This window comes from Panthera onca, chromosome E2 (genome assembly GCF_046562875.1).
Source record: "Panthera onca isolate mPanOnc1 chromosome E2, mPanOnc1 haplotype 2, whole genome shotgun sequence".
NCBI classification, from domain to species: Eukaryota; Metazoa; Chordata; class Mammalia; order Carnivora; family Felidae; genus Panthera; species Panthera onca.
The window spans coordinates 55,104,096-55,127,021 of record NC_138353.1 but is presented as its reverse complement, the minus strand read 5'-3'; the positions used below and the strand labels follow the sequence as shown (position 1 = coordinate 55,127,021).

Sequence of the window (22,926 nt, the reverse complement as noted above, 5' to 3'; positions counted from 1 at the left end):
CAAGTTGTTGACTATCTGTTCTTTGAAATGGAAAAAAAGTGAGTCATCAGATGTCACACCCTGGCCCGACTGCCTTGAGATTGCAAAATATTGGGAAGGATCTTATGGAAAACACCATTGGGCAGCCAACAGAGATGTGGAGCTCCATCAGTGCCAACAGTGGGGACGTTCGCCTACTCATCTTACAAATGTGCCCAGTTCAAAACAGATTACCAGGAACTGTATGCGGGATTTCCTGTCCAAATCTAGGAAGCTTATGTGTTATGAAGATATGTAAAACCTAAATCCCCAGTAATGAGTAGATGACGTAAGAGGTAAGCGTTTGTACATGAAAGGATTTGAAAGGGAAGGTTTTATTGTATTAAGATGAACCGTAAACATACAGTTTGACTAATCTCAACCCAGCCCTGCAGAAGCCTGTCCTGCTTTCTTCTTTGGTCCACAAAGAATGCAACAAGCCACATCTTGCACAACAGGCACCGTATAACCTTGTGGGGAAAGGCCAACTCACCTGCCATGCTGCTGATGTTCACCAGCCTCCCCTTGGATTTCCTAAGAAGAGGCAAAAATGCCTTTGTGACCTCCACGGCCCCAAAGAAGTTCACGGCCATGCATTGTTTGTAGTTAGTCATGGGAATGAGCTCCCCATCCGCTGGTAAGCCAATGATCCCAGCATTGTTGACCACAGCCCACAGTCCTGAGGACAGAAAGGAATGAGTTTGATGTCTCATGATGCTGGAGAGCAGGAGGATTTTTAACACTTAAAGCTCCAGAGTCTAAAAGTCCCCTTTCAGGTTTAGGATCCAGGCAGATCACTCAAACTCAGACCTCAGTCTCCTCGAATACCTAAAACCACCTCCTTTGGGGTGGGGGCGGGGGGGTTGTGTAGTGAGTAGATTTGAAATATTAAGCAATGTATTTTTGGAGGTATTTCCTTCTCCTTCTAACACTTTCCTACATCCAAGCAGCTAGATATTTGCTGTATCCGCAGAGGGAAGCAGCAGCAAGGGGGATAGTAATAAGGGCCTACCTCATGTTTCTCCCTCAAAGTAGTGGTAGAGACAGTAGAACATCCTTAGGACCATGCGGGATGATATAGAAGCCTGTCTTCCCTTTTCCCTAAACTAGAAGAGATCCCCTAATCCAGGGAAATGAGACAGCTAGAGAAGTGTCAAGAGCTAAGAAGATGGCAGAATCTCTGAGCCCTAGTCCCTTCCCCACCCAGCCTAATCCTATTGATTGCATCAGAATCACCCAGAGGGCTTGTACAAACAGACCGCTGGGCCCACCTCCAGGGAATCCCATTTGGGGGTGTCTGGGATGGAGCTTGAGAATCTACATTTCTAACGACCTCCCAGGTGGTGCTGATGCAGGTCCGGACCACACTTGGAGAAGCCCTGTTCCCAAGTGGTGGTTTGCAACCTTGACTGCACATTAGGATCACCTGGGGGTGGGGGGAAGCACTTTTTAAAACCCCAGTGTCCAGCCACATCCCAGCCAATTACATCAGAAATTCTGGGATAGGGAAGAGAAGGGGCCCTGACACTGACAGTTTCAAAAATTCCCCTGGGGATTCCAATGTACAAGCAAGCTTGGGAACCACTGCCCTAAATGGTGGGAAAGAGGTAATCCAAAAAGTCCAAATGTCTTTTAGGAGGTGGGCTCTATAGCAGAAGTGAGTGACCTGGTTCCTCTTTACCTGGGAGAAACAGAGATGACAGAACCTAGGGTATGTTTATTCTCTGAGTTCCCTGAGCCCCAGCCTGGTTTACAGCAGTGGCTCTCAAGATGTGGTCCAGCACAAATGGGAACTTGTTAGAAATGCAGATTCTGGAACCCCACTTCAGCCCTGCTAGATCAGAAGCTAGCAAGCAGAAGTTGTTGTTGAAGCTCAGCTTCTGGTGACAGACCATACCGTCCAAGTGATCTCAAGTGTGAGAACCTGTGTTACGGAGAGAAGTCGAAGGAGCCTCAGAGACACAAATGGCAGGAAGTCCAGCCCTAATGGTGCCTTTTGGATGGCATCAAGAGGTAAGTGGCAGCCAACCTGTGCAAGGACTGGAAAGATTGTTGGACGCCTCAGCAGGGGTCAACGTGAAGCATTGACAATCAAAGAAGAAATGTCTCCTCCCCAGGAATTTAGAAGCTACCCTGGGGAAACGAGGTGAAGTTCCAATTGAAATGGTTTTTGCCACATGGCAGAGAGATGGCTCAAATACAGAGTTGAGTCGCAGAAAATAATGCTACATTTCTCACACACCTGAGCTGGGGGTCTGATATTTATACACAGTCGTGATTGGGAGCCCTAATTGAGATGATGCCTGACGTAGTAAGAGCTCAACAGCTATTATGAGGATGGTGATGGTGGAGGGGACGCCTCTGCTGAATTCATTCAGCCTGATGTACACCTTGGACAGGCAACATGCAGCAGCTTGAGAAGGCACTAGAATTGGGGTCGCCAAACTTTTTCTAAAAAAGGCCAGATAGTGAACAGTTCTGTGTGAGCACTACTGTTTCAGCTATGCTATAGGGTAAGAGCAGACGCAGACTTCATCTGTAAATGAATGGGAGCAGGGCCACCCTAAAGCTGCATTTATGGACATTGACATTTGAATTCCATATCATTTTCATTTGTCAAAATAATCTTCTTCTTCTGTTTTTTTCAACCATTTAAAACTATAAAAACCTTCCTTAGCTCAGAGGCTGTACAAAAACAGGTGGCAGATCTATATAATGTTCTTTAAATGACAAAGTTAGAGAACAGATTTGTGATCGCCAGGAGTGACAGATGAGAATATGGCTCTAAAAACGTGGCATGAGAGAGCCTGGTGGTGATGGAATAGTTCTGTGTTTTGATTGTGATGCTCTTGTACAAAGCTACCCACGCATGTGCGCGCGTGCACAAACACATGCTTATATGTATAGCTGGTGAAATATAAGCTCTGTGGCTTACACCAATGCCAATTTCCTGGTTTTGATATTGTACTGTAGTTATGTAAGATGTTAACACTGGGAGAGGCTTGGCAAAACACACACAGGCTCTGCCTGACATTTATTTGCAACTTCCTATGAATCTACAATTTTTTCAAAATAAAATATAAAAGAAAACAGAACAGGGCCATAGTTTGCCAACTCCTGCCATAGAATTTTAAGATGGCTGATAAGCCCACTATACCTATGGGTCGCATTAACTTTAAAATAAGTAATATTTACTTATATAATAATGTGCTGTGTAGGAACACAGCACAGTGACAGCTCTCTTACAGGAGCTGACATTTTCTCGTTTGTCTACAGGTCCCAGAGGGTTCTTCAGGAAACCTCCTTCTTGGTGATTTTAAATTCTGTGTTTCACTGCTTCACTTCCTCTTTGAGTCGAGAGGCTGAGGTTGAGAGAGACCTCAAGGAAAGCGGACAGAAGGCATATTGATAATTCTGCCTCAGAAGAGGGTGGCTCTCCAGAATTCTGGCCACAAAATAGCATGGACTCGCTCATTGGGAATTGTGTTCCCCCACACCCCTTCAAGCATCCCTGGATGCTGGTGTAGTATTTCCATATCTATAGCCCATTGCTTTATCCTTCAGTATGGTTAATACTGCCCCTCTGGGCCTCACTAGAGGGGTCTATATCGAATATCTTATTGAATAAGACACCATGAAGTCCCTTTCTTAAGAGGGACAAGCTCAAATCTCTGAGACCACAAAAGAGCAGGCCAGGAAGACTACTTTTCTAGAAAACGACCACACATTGCTAAACTTGCTGAAAATTAATCCCTAATAACAAAAAGTCTATTTTTCTTTCCTCCTCTCACTTCTTAGATGTTTGCTGAATATTTATTATATGCCAGGGACTGTGCTTAGTGTTGAATGAATGGAAAACAGGAGCCCGTACTGAATGCCTTCCTCATGTCAGGGACTCTTCTAAGTGCTTCCTATATAACTACATCTTCAACAGCCAAATGAAGCAGATAATATTACTCTTTTTATGCTGAAAATGTCAGCAGTAAAGAGGATATAAGCTGCAAGTGCTTAAGGCCTCCACGCAAAGCCCCAACGTGAAGCCAACCAGGGAGAGAGCAGGGTAAGAAACAGAGACTGAGCCCTGATGACATTGTTTAAGGATCCAACACACCTGAAGCTAACCTGTCATTTCAATTACGCACATACATTCCTTTATACGTTAGCAATTTCAACCTGGGTTTGTGCCACTGGCGTCTGAACGAATCCTCCTGGGAACATGGTTGTGATTCTCAAGGAACCTGGTGGTGAGGAGCAGGAGATGGACAGATATTTATAATCAGTAATGCAGGTGTATGCAAGGTATAACAAGTGAGCGTCCAGAAGAGAAAGTGAATGGTGTCCCTTGGATCAACAGGAAGATCATGCACGAGATGTTATGTTTGAGCCAGGCCTCCTGTGGGAGTAGAGTCTGCAGTTGGACAAATCAAGAGTCTTAGAAAAAGGGAGTAGAGGCAAGAGGGAAATTTTTGGTAAGAGGAAGCTGCATGTACAAAGATATGGCACATTTCACATATTCTACTCTGGAAACTGATCAGAATTTACCGAGTGGGCCAATAGGTATTGCAGATTAAGGGTTTGTCAGCGGCCATTATCCTGAGAGCTTTCAAATTCTTGTGAGGGGGTTTAGATTGTATTTGGTGGCAGATAGAGACCCACTGAACCATTCAGTGAGACTGAGCAAGACACCTCCCACAGGCCTGGCTCATGGGAGGGACCCAAGACACGGAGGTCCTGTATGTCCAAGGGTCTATAAGAGATGGATGGCGTTATAAGGTGCACATTGTAAAGATCACTGCCCGTTTGGAAAGTAATGGGGAGGGAGCCCCATCGCAAGGAAGATCGCGGGGGCCCAGGTGGAAGGTGAAGCCTTGCTAAGCCTCACCGCCTGGAGATGAGAGAATAGGGCTCGGGTGAGGAAGATCTAGGAGGTAGAACTGAAGGACTCGGGACAAATAGGATTTAGGGACTGAGGGTTATCTGCAGGTCTAAGTGACCCCCAGGCTGCTGTCTTGGATGACTGACTTCATGCCAATGCCAACTTCTGAGCTGTGGAATGAAGGAGGGTAAGCGCATTTGCAGACAGGCAGCAAGGGAAAAGATAATGAGGTCAGGTTTTAGCAAAGGGAGGCGGGATGTCAGGCAGACAGTTTTATATACATATAGGTCGAGATGTTGAGAAGGGGGCTAGACTGGTAATACACTTGGAAGTGACTGGCATACATCTCAGTGTTTCTCAGCTCTGGCAGAACCTTAGTATCACCTAGGGAGCTTTCAAATATACGGAGGCCTGGGACCCCCGAGTGGGATCTTCTTTGCCGCTGACATTCGTAGCAACAGGCTAGCAACAGTAGCAGCCCCCTTATTGAAGGACAGCTGAATCCTTGCCTGTAGACACCGATCTGATTGGTTAGGGGAAGGGTTCCCAGGCTGGGTGAGCATCATGGGTGTACCACCTGTGCAGTCACACAGGGCCCTGTGCTTCTGATCTTCCTGCTTGTTTCAATTCTCTGCTAGCATCATCTTAAAGTCTTCATCATTTTTGAAACAAGGGGCCTTACATCATTTTAATTTTGCCCTGGGGCCTCCAACTTATGTAGGCCATCCTGGGCCCAAGCATGGGTATTTTCGAACACTCGCCAGGTGATTGTAATATGCAGCTGAGTAGCACAGGGACAGAACAGCTTAGCCCAGGAAACATGGAATGGGAAGTTCGTGGATGGAGCCTGCAGAAACATTCACATTCTATGGGGGGATGGAAGAAGGGGTTCAGGCAGGAGAAGCAAAAACAACAACAACAACAACAACAACAACAACAACAACAAATCAGAGAACTAGGGAAGCAATAGGAAAGCTGGAGACCTCAAAGCCAAGACAAGGGAGGGTGGTCAGCACATTTATAATACTGCAGCTCTATGTTAACTAACTTGGATTTAAATTAAATAAATAAATAAAAATAAATACAGCTTTGTGGTTTTGGTAGGACTTTATTTCACTTTAACTATTGAAAATTTAGCCTCTAAATTGAGTTGAGCTGTAAGTATAAAATACACACCAGATTTCAAATATTTAGTTAAAAAAATGTGAAATACTTCACTAATAACCTTTGTATTGATTACATATTGAAATATTAATGTTGTAGATATACTGGGTTAAGTAAAAGGGATTATTAAAAAAAAAAAAAAAAAAAAGTTGGGGGGGTTGCCTGGGTGGCTCAGTCAGTTAAGTTTCTGACTCTTGGTTTCAGCCCAGTTCATGATCTCGTGGTTCATGGGTTGGAGCCCTGCGTCTGGCTCTATGCTGACAGTGCAGAGCCTGCTTGGAATTCTCTCTCTCCCTCTCTCTCTGCCCATCCCCTGCTCACACGCTTGTTCTCTTTGTCTCTCAAAAATAAAGATTAAAAATTTTTTAATTAAAAAATAAAATAGTGCAGAGAGATAAACAGCTAGGTGTTCAGGATGACACTTATTAGCTCAGCCAGACCATTAAGCCAACACAGGATTGAAGGTGAACAAGTTAAAAACAGGACAGCAGGGTTCCAAAGATCTCGGCCATGAAGGAAGGGGAAGAAAAAGGGCTGTGACTAAAGGAAGACAGTAATTGTTACTTTTTTTTTTTTTTTAAGTCTAACACGTTAATATTGGTGGGAGGAAAGCAACGGGAAGCGCGGGCATGAGGGTAAGTAATGGGAGGGTGACCAAGCAGATGTTGGGCAAATGGGTTAAAGAATTCAAGTTCTGTGAGGATGGACTGCTGACCCATTCATATCATCTTTGTGTCTGCGAGAGGCCGTGGCATGTGACAGGTGCTCACACCCTCAGATGTGGTCAGCAGCCAGAACGGACTAGAGGGCAGTGGTAATTCGAGGCTGGAACCAGAGTGGGTCACTTGCTAGGAGGGGTGGGTCGCAGTACCTCTGTTCTGCACCTTTTCCACCACTTTGCTGTGGGCGTCTTTTATTTGCTGCGGGTTGGTGATGTCCATCTGGAGCACGGAGACGCGCTTGGAGCAGGTTCTTCGCAGTTCCTCTGCTCCTGGTCCCTTTTCATTCAGAACTCCGACAAATACCGTGAAGCCAAGCTCATCCAGATATTTGGACAGGGCATGGCCAAATCCAGAATCACCACCTGCAAGGGATGAAGGCAAGACAAAGTGGGCTCAGACTCAGGTGGCAGGAGAAGTCACTTAATGAGGAAACATTCCATGCTAGGTATGATTGTCCACGTTTTCTGGAGAGGGTGGCACTTGAGGAAGTTTCTTTATCTGCTAAGTGGAAAAATGCACAGACAAGCCAAAACAGATGCATTTCTCTGTATAAAAAGAAGAAAGTTAGGTAAAATTTGGAGTGGGGGCTTAAGTGAAAGGGGAATTTCTGATGGAGGGATGGTCCAGGAGTGGCTGGTGGCCACATAACTTAGGAGGGAAAATAAAGACACATCATGGAAATTTTTCTATTAATCTCTGCTGCGTCATATTTGATGTAGCTTCCATCACCCCATAAAATCTTCAGTGAATCATTCATTACAAACTAATACCTTAGGGTTGGTTTTGGGTTTTAGAGACATAACAAAATGTCAGATCCTGCATCCCTGTGGACAGAAGTCAGTAACAAGAAGCCTCCCAGTCCCTTCTAAGTTATGAAAGATGATGGCTCATAGCCACCTGCGCTGCTCATCTCCTCAGAACTATTTCCCCCATGATGGCCTTCTCCCAAGTTGTTGAATAGACATCAACCCTAGAAAGATAGTTGCAGGGGCGCCTGGGTGGCGCAGTCGGTTAAGCGTCCGACTTCAGCCAGGTCACGATCTCACGGTCCGTGAGTTCGAGCCCCGCATCAGGCTCTGGGCTGATGGCTCAGAGCCTGGAGCCTGTTTCAGATTCTGTGTCTCCCTCTCTCTCTGCCCCTCCCCCGTTCATGCTCTGTCTCTCTCTGTCCCAAAAATAAATAAATGTTGAAAAAAAAAATTTAAAAAAAAAAAAAAAAAAGAAAGATAGTTGCAACAGAAACCAGATAGAAGGCCCTAAGTGCATCACTTTGTGGAAATAAATGGGTGACAAATAATATGTAAAATACCCCTCATATTTGGAGGTGGGAGTTTACCCAAACCAGTCTGCAGGATATTATGGACCCTTGAAAAATGGTTTTATGCCCACAAGTGTTAGATATCTGAAGGTCTGAATGAAGGCAACATGCACATAAAATCACCTGTTGAGCCACAGCAGAATAAACACCCAACAGTCAATATGCCTCCAAAACTCTAAAGGTGAGACATAGTCTTCACACTGGCTGGGTCAGGTGATCTTTCCTGTAAACCTTGAGGGATCCCTCTTATCAGCAGTCAGGGGCTATAGTCAGGCATCTACCTAAGAACTGGAAAATATGAGAAATCAGAGAGCACGCTGACAGTTAACTCAAGGATCAATGTGTCAGTGATCGGAAAAGACATCTTACTTCCAAGCTAACAAAACCTTCCTGGAATCTGAACAGAAGTGTCACTGTCCCTAAGAAGAGGATGATCACCATTAGATGGTGAAAGGACAAACTCAACACCAAAAAAAAAAAAAAAAAAAAAAATCAATCTAATTCAAAAATGGGCTGAGGCACTGAATAGACATTTTCCCAAAGAAGACATACAAATGGCCAACATACACATGAGAAGATGTTCAGTATCACTAAGTGCCAGGGAAATGCAAGTCAAAACCACCATGAGATATCCTCTCACACCAGTTAAAATGGCTACAATCAAAATGACAAGAAATAACAAGTGTTGGCGAGGATGTAGAGAAGAAGGAACACTTGTGAACTGTTGTCATGAACGCAAATTGGTGCAGCCACTGTGGAAAACAGTATGGAGGTTACTCAAAACATTAAAAATAGAAATACCATATGATGCAGTAATTCCACTATTGGGTATTTACCCAAAGAAAACAAAAACACTACTTTGTAAGGATACATGGATCCTTATTTTTACTGCAGCATTGTTTATAACAGCCAAGAAATGGAAGCTACTTAAGTGTCCATCAATAGATTAATGGATAAGGAAAACGTGTTTTATACACACACACCCACACACACACACACAAGAATATTATACAGTCCTAAAAAAAGAATGAAATCCTGCCATTTGAGACAACACGGATGGACCTAGAAGGTATGATGCCCAGTGAAATCAGTCACACTAAGAAAGACAAATACCATGTAATTTCACTCCTAAGTGAGACCTAAAAAACCAAACAAATGAATAAACAAACAAAAGGCAGAATCAGACCTATAAATACAGAGAACAAACTGATGGTTGTCAGAGAGGCGGGCGGTGGTGGGTTGGACAAAATGGGTGAATGTAGCATTTTACTTAACAAAACATCTTGGAGTGCCGCCTGGGTGGCTCAGTCGGTTGAGCATCCAACTTCGACTCAGGTCATGATCTCATGGTTTGTGGGTTTGAGCCCCATGTCGGGCTCTGTGCTGACAGCTCAGAGCCTGGAGCCTGCTTCGGATTCTGTCTTCCTCTCTCTGCCCCTCCCCCGTTAGCGCTCTGTATCTCTCTGTCTCTCAAAAATAAATAAAAACATTTTTAAAAAGTATCTTGGAGGAATATCCATGTCAGTTGATATAGCTCTTTTAAAATTGATATACCATCTTTTAAAATTGCTGTGTCATATTCCATCATAAGCACTAAAAGTTATATAATCATTTTCCTATTCATGGACATTTAGGTTAATTCCTTCTTTTGCTCTCATGCACAGTGCTGGAAAGAACATCACTTATGTGTCTCTGAATGTATGTATTTGTTTTCTAGGACAGACACTGAGACTTTCTGGGTCAAAGATAGACACGTTTAAAATGGTCATAGATTTTAGTCCTTCACATTTATCAGCAAGGCATGTGAATGCCTGTTTTTCTGTCCTTTTGTCTTATTTATTTATTTGTTTCTTTGTTTATTTATTTATTGCTTGAGTATGGCTCACACAATGTGACATTAGTTTCCGAAGTGCAAATTAGCGATCTGACAAGTTTACACATTATATTGTGTTCAGCACAAGTGTAGCTACTATCTGTCCCCATATATCACTCTTACAATGACTATATTCCCCATGCTGTCCCTTTCATCCCTGTGACTTATTTATTCGTTGCATAACTGGAAGCCTGTATCTCTCACTGCTCTTCCCCCATTTTGCCCGGCCCCTAGCCCCCTCCCCCTAGCAACCGCTACTTTGTTCTCTGTTTATGGATCTGTTTCTGATTTTTTTTATTTGTTTTATATTAGATTCCACATACAAGTAAAATCTTACGGTATTTGTCTTCCTGACTTATTTCACTTAGGATAATACCTTTAGGTCCATCCATGTTGTTGCAAATGGCAAGGTCTCATTCTTTCTTATGGCTGAATAATATTCTGTGTGTGTGTGCGTGTGTGTGTGTGTGCGCATGCGTGCATGTGCACCACATCTTCTTTATCCATTCATCTATTTTTTAAAATATTTTTAATGTCTTTATTTTTGAGACAGAGAGACAAAGCACCAGTGGAGGAGGGGAAAGAGAGTGAGAGACACAGAATCTGAAGCAGGCTCCAGGCTCTGAGCTCTCAACACAGAGCATGATGCGGGGCTCGAACTCACAAGCAGTGAGATCATGACCTGAGCCAAAGTCGGATGCTTAACCGACTGAACCACCCAGGCACCCCTCTCCTTTCATCTGTCCGTGGACACTTGGGTTGCTTCCATGTATCGACTACTATAAATAATGCTGATTGCATTTAACTTTTACTTCTTGTATGTCCATGTGCATCTATGCTCAGGAGACAGGCCTCTGTGTAAGCGTCACCATCAGGGCCCCCAGAGGAAGAGACAGTAACAATGGAGGCAGAAGCATCTGAGCCAGGTGACAGATGTCCATCTTGGTGTAAATCAGCACATTAGAATTATGGCTCTTCAACATGTAATAATATATGTGTGTACCAGTTTTGTGAGCCCAGTGAACGTGGCTTTGCCCTGCAGCTGGACAAATTCAACTTCTCAGTCAGCTATGCTGGAACAAGCTCCTGGACAGTGCCAAGTGCCACAGATAGGTGCCAAGCACGCAAATCCCTACACCACCCCGGAAACCCCAGATGTCACTGGTGACCAGTACTGTCTTGCAAAATTATTCTCCAAATGTCAACAGGTGAGATTACCTTTCCCATTCTACACATGGGAAAACTGAAAAGGAGAGGGGCCAGCATTACAGAGATAATAGGGATAGACTTAGACTCTCTGCCAGGGCCTAAATCCAAGCCCATGCCTCTTCGTTATCCTGGACCAGCCACCTTCTCCTTTATCTGTTTAAGAAGAGAGGGGAAGTGTGGGGAAGCCAAGTCCAGAATGGTCCTCATGTGGTCCAGCAAGGAAGGGTATGATCAACCTGCAAGTAACTAACTTAGAACCCGATTGGCACGAAGAATGGGTCTGGAGCTGGGTTACACCTGCTCTGGCGGGCAAGGCCATGTGTCCACGGAGGGCCCCTCCCATTTGTGATACACCAAACCCTGTGCTTCTGCCTCATGGTCGACGCAGCTGGGCATATTGAGGCCATGAATTTTCAAGCTTCCAATTCTCCTGACAGGTTTCTGTCATATTAGGATGTCAGCATGTTCCTTCCCTGCACAGAAAGAATCATTCTGCAGTGCAGAGATGAAGGCCGCGGCCCTGGGTTCCATGCAGCAAAGAAACACCCAGCCAGGGCATGTGCAGAGGAGGGTGAGAAAGGTTGTCCACCCAAAAGTCTACCAACAGACGGATACAAACACAACATGGTGTATCCATCCAATGAAATATGATTCAGCCATAGAAGGAAATAAAGTTCTGTTACACACTACAGCAATGGTGAATCTTGAAAACTTTATGCTAAGTGAGAGAAGAAGGAGATGTGTTGATCCTGACTACATGTTCTCTGAGTAGAGAACAATCTGGAAGATATTTTTGAAAGTAGCATCTTTTTAAAAAAATTTAATTTATTAAGTAGGCTTCATGCCCAATGTGGAGCTTGAACTCAGGACCCTGAGATCAAGAGTCACATGCTCTACTGATGGATGGAGCCAGCCACGCACCCCCTGAAGGTCGTAACTTTGACTAGCTTCGTGAATCCAGGATCTAACTCTCTAGAAAGTTCCTAGGAAGAGCCTGGCATGTGGAAGATACAGGCAAACTTCAGAGATTTTGCAGGTTCAGTTCCAGACTGCCACAATAAAACAAGTCAAATGAATGTTTTGGTTTCCCAGCATATATAAAAGTTATGTTTACACTATACCGTAGCCTATTAAATGTACAATAGCATTAGGCCTAAAAAACAATGTACATACCTTAATTAAAAAATACTTTATTGCTGGGGCACCTGGTTGGCTCAGTCAGTTAAGTGTCGACTCTTGATTTCGGCTCACGTCATGATCTCATAGTTCGTGAGTGATTCAAGCCCTGCATCGGGCTCTGTGCTGATAGCATGGAGCCTGCCTGGAATTCTCTCTCTCCCGCTCTCTCTGTCACTCCCCTGGTCGCTCTCTCTCTCTCATTCTCCATCTCAAAATTAAATAAATAAATGTTAAAAATAATATATTTAAAAAATACTTTATTGCTAAAAAATGCTAACCATCATCTGGGCTTTTTTGCTGGTGGAGGGTCTTGCCTGGATGCTGACGGCTGCTCACCAAGTGGAGTGGTGGTTGCTGAAGGTTGGGGTGGCTGTGGCAGTTTCTTAAGACAACGGTAAAGCTTGCCACATCGATTGACTCTTCCTTTAGAGAGTGATTTCTCTGTTTCATGTGATGTTGTGTGATAGCATTTTACCCACAGGAGATCTTTTTTCAAAATTGGAGTTAATTCCTCTCAAATCCTGCTGCTGCTTTGACAACTCAGTTTATCTGCTAAATCCTCTCTTGTCATTTCAGTCATCTTCACCAGGAGTGGAAACCACTTTCACAAAGACCACTACTTTCTTTGGTCATCCATAAGATGCAACTTCTCATGCATTAAAAGTTTTATCATGAGGGGTGCCTGGGTGGCGCAGTCGGTTAAGCGTCCGACTTCAGCCAGGTCACGATCTCACGGTCTGTGAGTTCGAGCCCCGCGTCAGGCTCTGGGCTGATGGCTCGGGGCCTGGAGCCTGTTTCCGATTCTGTGTCTCCCTCTCTCTCTGCCCCTCCCCCGTTCATGCTCTGTCTCTCTCTGTCCCAAAAATAAATAAAAAACGTTAAAAAAAAAAAAAAAAAAAAAAAAAAAAAAAGTTTTATCATGAGAAGGCAGCAATTCAGTCCCACCTTCAGGCTCCACTTTTTTTTTTTTTTTAATGTTTATTTATTTTTGAGAGAAAGGGAAAGCACAAGCCAGGGAGGGGCAGAGAGAGGGGGAGACAGAGGATCCAAAGTGGGCTATGCACTGACAGCAGTGAGTCTGATGACAGCAGTGGGGCTCGAACTCACGAACGGCGAAATCGTGACCTGAGCCAAAGCTAGACGCTCGACCGATTGAGCCACCCAGATGTCCCAGGCGCCACTGTTAATTCTGGTTCTCCTGCTATTTCCGCTACATCTGTGGTGACTTCCTCCACTCGAGTCTGGACAGCCTCAAAGTCATCCATCCATAAGGGTTGGAATCAACTTCTTCCAGACTCGTGTTAATGCTGATATTTTCACCTCTACCCATGAATCACAAATGTTCTTAACAGCATCCAGAATGGTGAATCCTTTCCAGAAGGTTTCCAATTGACTTTGCCCAGATGCATCGGAGGAATCACTTTTTATGGCATCTCTAGCCTGACAAAATGTATTTCTTAAATAATATAGACTTGAAATTCAAAATTACTTCTCTATCCACGGGCTGCGGAATGGATGTTACGTTAGCAGGCATGAAGACAACATTAATCTCATTGTACCACCCCCATCAGCACCCTTGGGTGACTAGATGCATTGTCAGTGAGCACTAATATTTTGAAAGAAATTTTTTTTCCCCCTGAGCAGTGAGTCTCAATACTGGGCTTAAAATATTAGGCAAACAGATGTGCTGTCGGCCAGGCTTTGTTGTTTCATTCATAGAGCACAAGTAGAGCAGATTTAGCATAATTCTTAAGGGCTCAAGCCTTTTCAGAATGGTGAGTGAGCACTGGCTTCAATTCAAAGTCACCAGCTACATTAGCCCCTACGAAGAGAATCACCCTCTTCTTTGAACCTCTGAAGCCAGGCGTTGATTTCTCTTCTCTAGCTTTGAACGTCTTGTTGAGTGAAAATCTATTGGTCGGTGTAGCCATTTTCACTATGTCTAAATACTTTGCTGCAGCTTCTGCAACAGTGCCTGCTGCTTCACCTTGGACTTTGAGGTTAGGACGACAGCCTCTTTCCTTTGCGCCTCACAAACCAATATCTGCCAATTTCAAGCTTTTCTTCAGCTTCTTCGCCTCTCAGCCTCCACGGAACTGGAGAGAGTTAGCACTTTGCTCTGGATTAGGCTTTGGCTTAAGAGAATGTTTGCTCTTCTATCCAGACCACTGAAACCTTCTCCACATCAGCAGTAAGGCCTCTCGCTTTCTTCGCATTTGCGTGTCCGCTGGAGGAGCCCTTTTGATCTCCTTCGGGAACTTTCCCTTTGCACTCACAGCTTGGCTAAATGACGCAAGAGGCCTGGCTCTGGCCTATCTCCGCTTTCGACATGCCCTACTCCCTGAGCGTAATCACTTTTGGCTTTTGACTTAAAGCGAGAGACAAGGGACTCTTCCTGTCACTTGCACCCTTAGAGGCCAGCGTAGGGTTCCTAACTGGCCTAATTTCAATACTGCTGAGTCTCAGGGAACAGGGAGGCCCGAGGGCAGGGGGAGACGAGGGAAGGGCTGATTAAGTTTGCTATCTTCTATGGGCACGCTTCGTGGCGCCCCAAAACAATGACAATAGTAACGTCACAGATCACTGATCACAGGTCACCATCACAAATATAATAGTAAAGAAAAAGTTCGGAATACTGTGAGAATTACCAGAATGTGTCACACAGACATGAAGTGAGCAGATGCTGTTGGAAAAATGGCGTCAATAGACTTGCTCAACACAGGGTTGCCACAAACCTTCAGTCTGTAAAAATCGCATTGTCTGCGAAGCACAACAAAGCCAAGTGAGGTAAAAGGAGGTGTGTCTGTGCTGGAGGCAAATGGAGTGATGGCGTGTTGAACTTTGCCAGGCCCTGTGATTCTGGAAAACAGCAAACAGAATCGCCCCCTCTCTTTGTTTCTTAGGAGACAGCTTAGTGCAAAGAAGTCACCTGCCCCCTGTGACCTGGGTAACACTCATGGATGCTCCCCTGGCTTACCTGTGACAGGGCCAGACCCAGGCCCTCCATTGCTCCATAAATAATTAGCTGAATGGCCTGTCACCAGCGAATCATTGGAAAAAAGTGCTTGTTAACCAACATTTGGTGCAGATTCTCTTCTTTCCCTGGGCCCTGGCCCACCCCCAGCCTGAGCCAGTAGACAGCCACTCCTGAGAATAGGCTGGTCTCAGGGGAAAACCTTCTCTCATCTACTGTCTGGTCACAGCCTGCCTGTCCATGCAATGCCCCTCGCCTGGAGCCATCTGCACGTGTTTACTGCCCCCTCTAAAAGCAACATTCTGTTTTTGGTCCAACCCTTGAGATACTTGCAGACCTATGGTCAGAGTATTCCCCATACGACGCCAGTCCTATCCCCCTGCAATAACCCTTTCAAATAAAACCTCTCCTTACTAAATCAGGATTTGTTTTTATTTGATGGTGAATTAACAAAGCCAAAGTTCATAGAAGGCCATCTGCTTATCCTTATCTGTAAGAAGGCACAGCACAGAGGCCTGGGTGTGAGCCTTGGTCCCACCATCCCTACCTATGCAACCCTGGTCAAGTTATTTAACTTCCCTTGTCTCCGTTTCCTCATTTGTAAAGTGGACTTACTAATGATACCTAAACCAGTTAATATTTGTGATGTGTTTAGCAGTGCCTGTTCCCAGTAATAATTATATAGGTTAAAAAAAAAAATAAAACTGTTATCCTTCCTGATTTTCAGGCCTTTGCATGCACAAATTGGTAGACGAAGAATTTGTGTCTGGTGAGGACCAACTCAACATCTCAGTTAAGATGCATGCTGCCTGAATCTGCGTCTTCCACACATGGGTTTTGGAGAATGTTCTGTGTAGTTGTGTGGACCCTCTATTTCTTCATCTGGGAAGTGGGGTTATGACAGTACCTCCCTCCTAGGCTGATGTTGGGAGGTAACACACAGTAGATGTTTTACACAAGACCCCACATGTTGTAAGCAGCTCTTATCAGTATTGTGGCCCTAACCAGGACATCGTTTGTGATTTACAGTGTTAAAGATCAGGCTCTGCTAGCCCTGAGCCTATGCAAGTGTCAGCGCACCTTGGGAAAGAAAGCCGCTCCCTGTTGAGAATCCTTGTGTACTCTGGAAACCCCAAGACAAGGCTAGGGCCTTGGGGAAAAGGCAAGTGTCTCATAAGGGCTCTCTAATGGTAATCTCTGAAAATAACCACACCCTGCATGGATTGCGTGTTCACCAAGTTCCTGCCAGCCTCTCACATACTAACTCATTACATGTTCCCCACCACTCTGAAAGGTAAGTCATTTTACTACCATCAGTTACAGAGGAGGAAACTGAGACACAAAAAGAGTTAAATCGTTCAGCTGGGACATGGCAGGGTTAGGTTGGACCCCAAGCAGGGTCCAGGATCTAAACAGCTGGGATATAAAATATTCAATTCTTTGGGGCACCTGGCTGGCTCAGTTGGCAGAGCGCATGACTTTTGATCTCAGGGTCATGAGTTCGATCCCCACGTCAGGTGTAGAGATTACTTAAAATAAATAAATAAAATATTTAAAAATATTCCATTCCTTTAGCACATAGGATTTAGCACAAAGAAGATGGTCAGTAAAAAGCATGTGTTGACTAAATGGGCATTTAAGAAGGCATTGGAATGTGAATGCTTTCAGAACAGAGAATCCTGTCACTCATGTTAATAGTACCTGACTCAAAGTAAGTACTCAACAAAACATTTGTTGAGTTGGACATCCATCCCTGGTAGAGGGTGGATAACATGCTGGAGTTGGGTTTAAGCTATGCCCTTTGAGATCATTCTATCTCTAATAGCCTAGAAATACATCAACTTGGAGCAAGTAATGAGCATTGAAACGAAATCTGTACAAGATAGGAGTGAGTTTGAAATACGGATTCATTCTAAAAATATTAATAAAGTCTCCCTTTATGTGCAAAATGGAAACAGTATGAATCCCTTTAATTCAAAAGAGTTAACAATTGTGTAGTCTCAAAGCTGGTGGGCTCATGGGAACTAGATTTATCCCATTGCTACTCGAGAGTGCTGGATTAGCTGGTGAACAGAAACAGTCCAACGTTTGTTCAAATCTTAAATTAGGTAAGTTGTGAAGTTCAGAAGTTCTTTAGGACCATGTCCCTTGAATGTAACACACCACCCTGTAAAGGTGAGACTGCATGTGCTCTTGGATACAAGCTGGTCCCTTGGAAGCGACATTCAAGTCTTTTTTTTTTCCCTTTAATTCTTTTAATGTCCGTTTAGTTTTGAGGGAGAGAACACGAGCTGGGGAGGGGCACAGAGAGAGAGAGACAGAGGGAGAGAGAGGGAGACACAGAATCCGAAGCAGGCTCCAGGCTCCGAGCTGTCAGCACAGAGTCTGATGCGGGGCTCAAACCCACGGACCGTGAGATCATGACCTGAGCCGAGGTCGGACGCTTAACTGACTGTGCCACGCAGGTGCCCCCCTTGGAAGCTACATTCAGAAAGAGGGACAAAGAGGGAAGAATGTGTAAGCCTGTAAATTTCTAGTCATTATCCAAACATCCTACAAGTAATGAAACTTTAAGATCAACAACGCGGGGGGCGCCTGGGTGGCTCAGTCGGTTAGGCGTCTGACCTCGGCTCAGGTCATGATCTCATGGTTGGTGAGTTCGAGCCCCACATCGGGCTCTGTGCTGACAGCTCGGAACCTGGAGCCTGCTTTGGATTCTGTGTCTCCTTTCATCTCTGCCTCTCCCCAACTTGTGCTCTGTCTCTCTCTGTCTCTCAAAAATAAATAAATGTAAAAAAAATTTTTTTAAATCAACAATGGGGAAGTAAAAGAAGAAATCCCTATTTATCTTACCAATGTAGCACAACTTTTATAGGCTTCATGTTTTTTCTTCTAGACTTCTTTCTGCACATTGTTCTTTAACAATTCCAGTTATAGCACACATATAATTTGACAACTAATTTTTAAATTAATATTAGGTAAACCATTTTTATACATTTCTATGTTGTCTTCAAAACCACAAACCATTATTTTTCATAATGAGATGAAATTCTCCCTATTAAAATGCAACAGAGAGGGATGCCTGGGTAGCTGAGTCAGTTAAGCTTCTGACTCTTGGTTTCGGCTTAGGTCATGATTTCCTGGTTCGTGGGTTCAAACCCTTCATCAGGCTCTGTGCTGGCAGTGTGGAGCCTGCTTGGAATTCTCTCTCTCCCTCTCTCTCTATCCCTGCCCCTCCCCCACTTGCGCTGTCCCTGTCTCTCTCAAAATAAATAAACTTTAAAAACTAAAAATAGGGATGCCTGGGTGGCTCAGTCAGTTAGTTAAGCATCCAACTTCTGCTCAGATCATGATCTCACGTTTCATGAGTTCGAGCTCTGCATTGGGCTCTGTGCTGACAGCTCAGAGCCTGGAGCCTGCTTCGGATTCTGTGACATCCTCTCTCTCTGCCCCTCCCCTGCTCGTACTCTGTCTGTCTGTCTCTCTGTCTCAAAAAACAATAAAAAAAATTTTAATAAAAAAAATAATTAATTAATTAATTAATTAATTTAACAAATGCAGCATGGAGAAATGGTCTGAGCCTGGATTCTGGAGCTAGGAGACTTGAGTTCAAATCCTGGCTCTGCCACTTACCAAAGTCATTCATGTGACTTTGGCCCATCAACCCCTCTGTGCCTCAGTTTCCTCATCTGTAATGTAGGGCGATACTAGCACCTGCTTCCTAGGGTTGTTAGAAGGATTAAAATGGTTTGATTAATTAAAGTAATTGGCACAAGGCCTGGCACATGGCATTTACTATTCAGGTGTTTGTTAAGTAAATGGCAGCTGTGTTCTTCAACCCTGCTACTACTTTCACTGGCTGCTTCTAGTTCCTGGAACCAAAAGAATTGTCAGTTCAGTTCTTATCTTGGGTCATCGGCTCTACTTTCTGCCAGGGTTCCATCTCTCCCACACCCTGTCCCTAAGGCCCCTCCAAGTCCTCCCGTTGCCAATGATCTCTTGGACCAACAGCAGCCACAAGCAGGGCTTCTTAGGGGTATAGGCATCTTCGGAGGTATTGAGGGCTTTTCTCACAGTGGATTTCACTTCTAACAGTGGCATGCACAAACACAAACTGAAGATCTGCTATGTATCAATAAGAGCATGGTCTGATATGTGTTTTGCTTGCACAGGGTGTTTTGTAGAAATCTAAACTAACACCTAGAATCAGGGGAGTTCACCTGAGAATCCAGGTCAATGGTTTCTCTTGGTTAACCGGGAGATAAGCCAACTGCAGGCCTGCGTTCCAACAAGGAACCCCTGACTTGAAACTGAGGGTCCCTATGCTCCCTGCCATGGGTCACACTCTCAGAGCAGGGCTCCATGGTGGGCATGTGCCACTTCCAGAATTCCTTTTTATTTATTTATTCATTCATTCATTTACTTACTTATTTACTTACTTACTTGTTTATTTATTTATTTTAAATAAAATTTATCGTCAAATTGGCTAACATACAACACCCAGTGCTCATCCCAACAAGTGCCCTCCTCTATGCACTCCCGACATTCCTAATGATACCTGCCCCACTCCTGTAGCCTTGTGAGCCTCCAAGACCCCTGATGTACTTTGTCCCACTTACAAAAGTCATCTGGGCCCAGAGATGCTTATCTTGAAACCTGTGCAAAACCGAGGAGGAAATGACTGTCTCCTCCCTTGCTTAAGACTGAAGCAATCCATCAGATTGCCACCGTCGTGTTGTCACTGCCTGTTCCCTATAAAATATATTAGGGTTGATAAAATGGTAGATAAACAAAATAAAACTCTAGTGCACTTAAGGCTTCCCTGAGGGTCATTTAAGGCTCAGTTCTTAACCCGGGAAGAGCAAATACTTGCCACTGCACCACCAACACCACCTCCTTTGCCAGTGGTATTCTCAAGGTAGTAACTGTTGGGTGGTGTGGCCCCGGGAAAAGTCCATTCTGTAATGGAAATAAATGCATTTCTTTCCCTGAAATAGAATCTTTATGAATAATTATGCCATGCTATTGTCATCTTTTTTTTTAAGTTTATTTATTTATTTTGAGAGAGACAGAGACGGGGAACAGAGACCGCATGAGCAGGGGAGGGGCAGAGAGAAAGGGAGAATCCCAAGCAGGCTCTGCTCCACCAGCGCAGAGTCCGACGTGGAGCTCGAACTCACAAAACTTTGAGATCTTGACCTGTGCCAAAATCAAGAGTCAGATGCTCAACTGACTGAGCCACCCAAGCGCCCCTGCTATTCCTCTCTTAAGATGGCCAACTGAGATGCCAAAACATTCAATACTTGTTCAAGGCCACACATCTGGGATATGCTAGAGTTGTCTTTTGAACCCAGATTTGCTCTTTCTAAGGCATGTTCTTTTCCTTCTATGAGTCGTTGTCTCTTTGAGCACCTTGGGCAGAAGATGGGCAGGGAGGATGCACAAAGTGGGGACACCAATGAGAGCTGTCTGCCAGAGAAGGGTCTCCATCACTGGTGCCACCTCTCTTCCCAGAGGATGGATTCCTATCATCTGTGCAACAGGACCAACTGCTCATCCAGAAGGGGAAATGCAACAATTTGTTCTCAAGTGGTGCATGAGGGAACAGCTCCTAGACTGGCTGCAAAATAAGCAAAAGTGACTCTGCTGGGCTTGGGCAAGGGCTAGACTCCCAGACTACAGTCCAGTCCTGATGTCTCTCCTGAACTTCCCCTGTGGCCACCCCAAATTCATCACCTATGGCTTCACCTTCTAGAATTCCTTATTCTCCTAAATGACATCACTCTCCTTCGAGTTACACAAGACCAGTGCCTTCTCCTGATCCTCACCTCCATTCAGTCCCCTTGCCTTCCATCCTAAGATTTTGACAGCCATCTCCATATCTCCTTTTCTGCACCTCATGATGAAAAAATCCAGGTAAACCCAGGTCAGCCTGCCATCAGATGGCCACCAAGGTTGGGGTGCAGTAGGAAATGGCATCATAATTGTCCAAAATTTCATATTACATCTATTCAGGTTATTCTGGTTAAGAAACAATGGACATGAGTCTCAGTACTGACATCCCTGAAACTGATGGGGAAGATGTGTGGTCAGCTGAAATGATCAGAATTTCAGAAATCCTTGGCCAAGCCCAGACACCATTAGAAAGGCTCCTCTTTGAGTCTTGGGTACTCTGGCTGAGTACCCAGATTAGGGCGGGGGAAACTCCCTGTTGACAGTACTAGGGGACTCAGCCAAGACTTCCCAGCCCCATTTCCTCTAAGGGTGTCTTTGCAGAGATTTGGAGAGTGCTTTTTGGGTTTTTTTCTCTAATCCACTAAATGCCCACCTTCTCAAAAAGAAAGAAAATAGGGAGAGATGAGCCAACAGTTGGTATCCATGACCATAAAAAGAGGTAGGGCACTGGCTTTACCTAAATGCCACTTTTAACTTCGGACGTGTCTTCCTATCTCCACATTCATTCATTTGTGCAGGCATCATCCATCTAGGAATCCCTGGGATAAGTCCTAGAAACACCACCATCAAAGAGAGACCTCTCCCCACCTTCATGGTGCATACTGCCTTAATCCTGAGTCCCACTGAAATCCCTGGGACACTTTAAAAAAATCAGTGCCCAGGCCACATGCCCAGACAGTCTTAATTTAGTTGGCCTGAGATGGGACTAAATGCTGGCAACAGTTTCTAAAGCTCTCCAGGTGATTCCTATTTGCAGTCACGGTTGAGAAACACTGATCTAAGGCGGGGATCTCAACCAGGGTGACTTTGCTCCCCTGGATATTGGGTAATATGGGAAGGCTTTTTTTTTTTTTTTTTTTTTTTTGGTCACAACTCTGATGATCCAATGGGTAGATGTGGGGATGTTACTTGACATCCTGTAGCCCACAGAGCAAACCCCACCACGAAGAGTTATCTGGCTCCAAATAGCAGTAGTGTTAAGGTTGAGAAACTCTAGCTAGGAGGAAGACAGACATTAGGTAAATTATTACAATACAGAGTGGTGAATGTTATAAATAGAAAGCTCTGGGAACTACAGGCCATAGGTAATATTTATAGGGAACCCCAAATCCCTTCTTTAGTAAATATTCCATCGGAGAAGAATACTGGCAGGAGAGAGAAAGAACTAGGTCCCCTCCATCAGGCCGGGACTCTGGTGCTATCTAGTCCACGATTCTACCTCCTGTGCCCGAAACAGTGCTTGGCATGTTGTAGTTGCTCTGTAAATATTTGCCTAATGACAAAACGCCCACTGATTACGTGGAAGCATCAGGCACCGTCACCTTTCTCTTCGCCCCACTCTGTACTGGTTTCCTGGACTCGCTGCTCCTCCTCTCCAGCCTGCCAGCCCCTGCCAGCCCCTGCCCTGCCGTATGTCTGCACCTCAGAGCCCAGTTCTGTCCCTGAGCCTACCCTTCCTCTGCCTCCAGCCTTAGACATTTCCACTGACCACAAGCTAACATTCAGGTTCTTCAGTTCAGCAGCAAAGGCTGTACCATCTGATTCCAATCTACATTTCCAAGTTTATCTCCCCCTCTCCCTCTGCTTGCATCCTGAATGCCACACGGAACCATACCTAGAACATCTTTGGTGTCTCCT

At 44.7% G+C, this 22,926-nt stretch overlaps 1 protein-coding gene across 1 annotated transcript in view; it reads right to left on the bottom strand.

Annotated features, from left to right (window-relative positions):
- The window catches only part of HSD17B2 (hydroxysteroid 17-beta dehydrogenase 2), a 90,524-nt gene that overhangs the window by 34,458 nt on the left and 33,140 nt on the right, over window positions 1-22,926 (bottom strand). The window contains exons 2-3 of the mRNA XM_060650039.2: window positions 6,930-7,142; window positions 512-697 (exon numbers count right to left, since the gene is read on the bottom strand). Of these exons, the coding sequence (XP_060506022.1) occupies window positions 512-697; window positions 6,930-7,142 (399 nt within the window). The remainder of the gene's footprint in view (window positions 1-511; window positions 698-6,929; window positions 7,143-22,926) is intronic.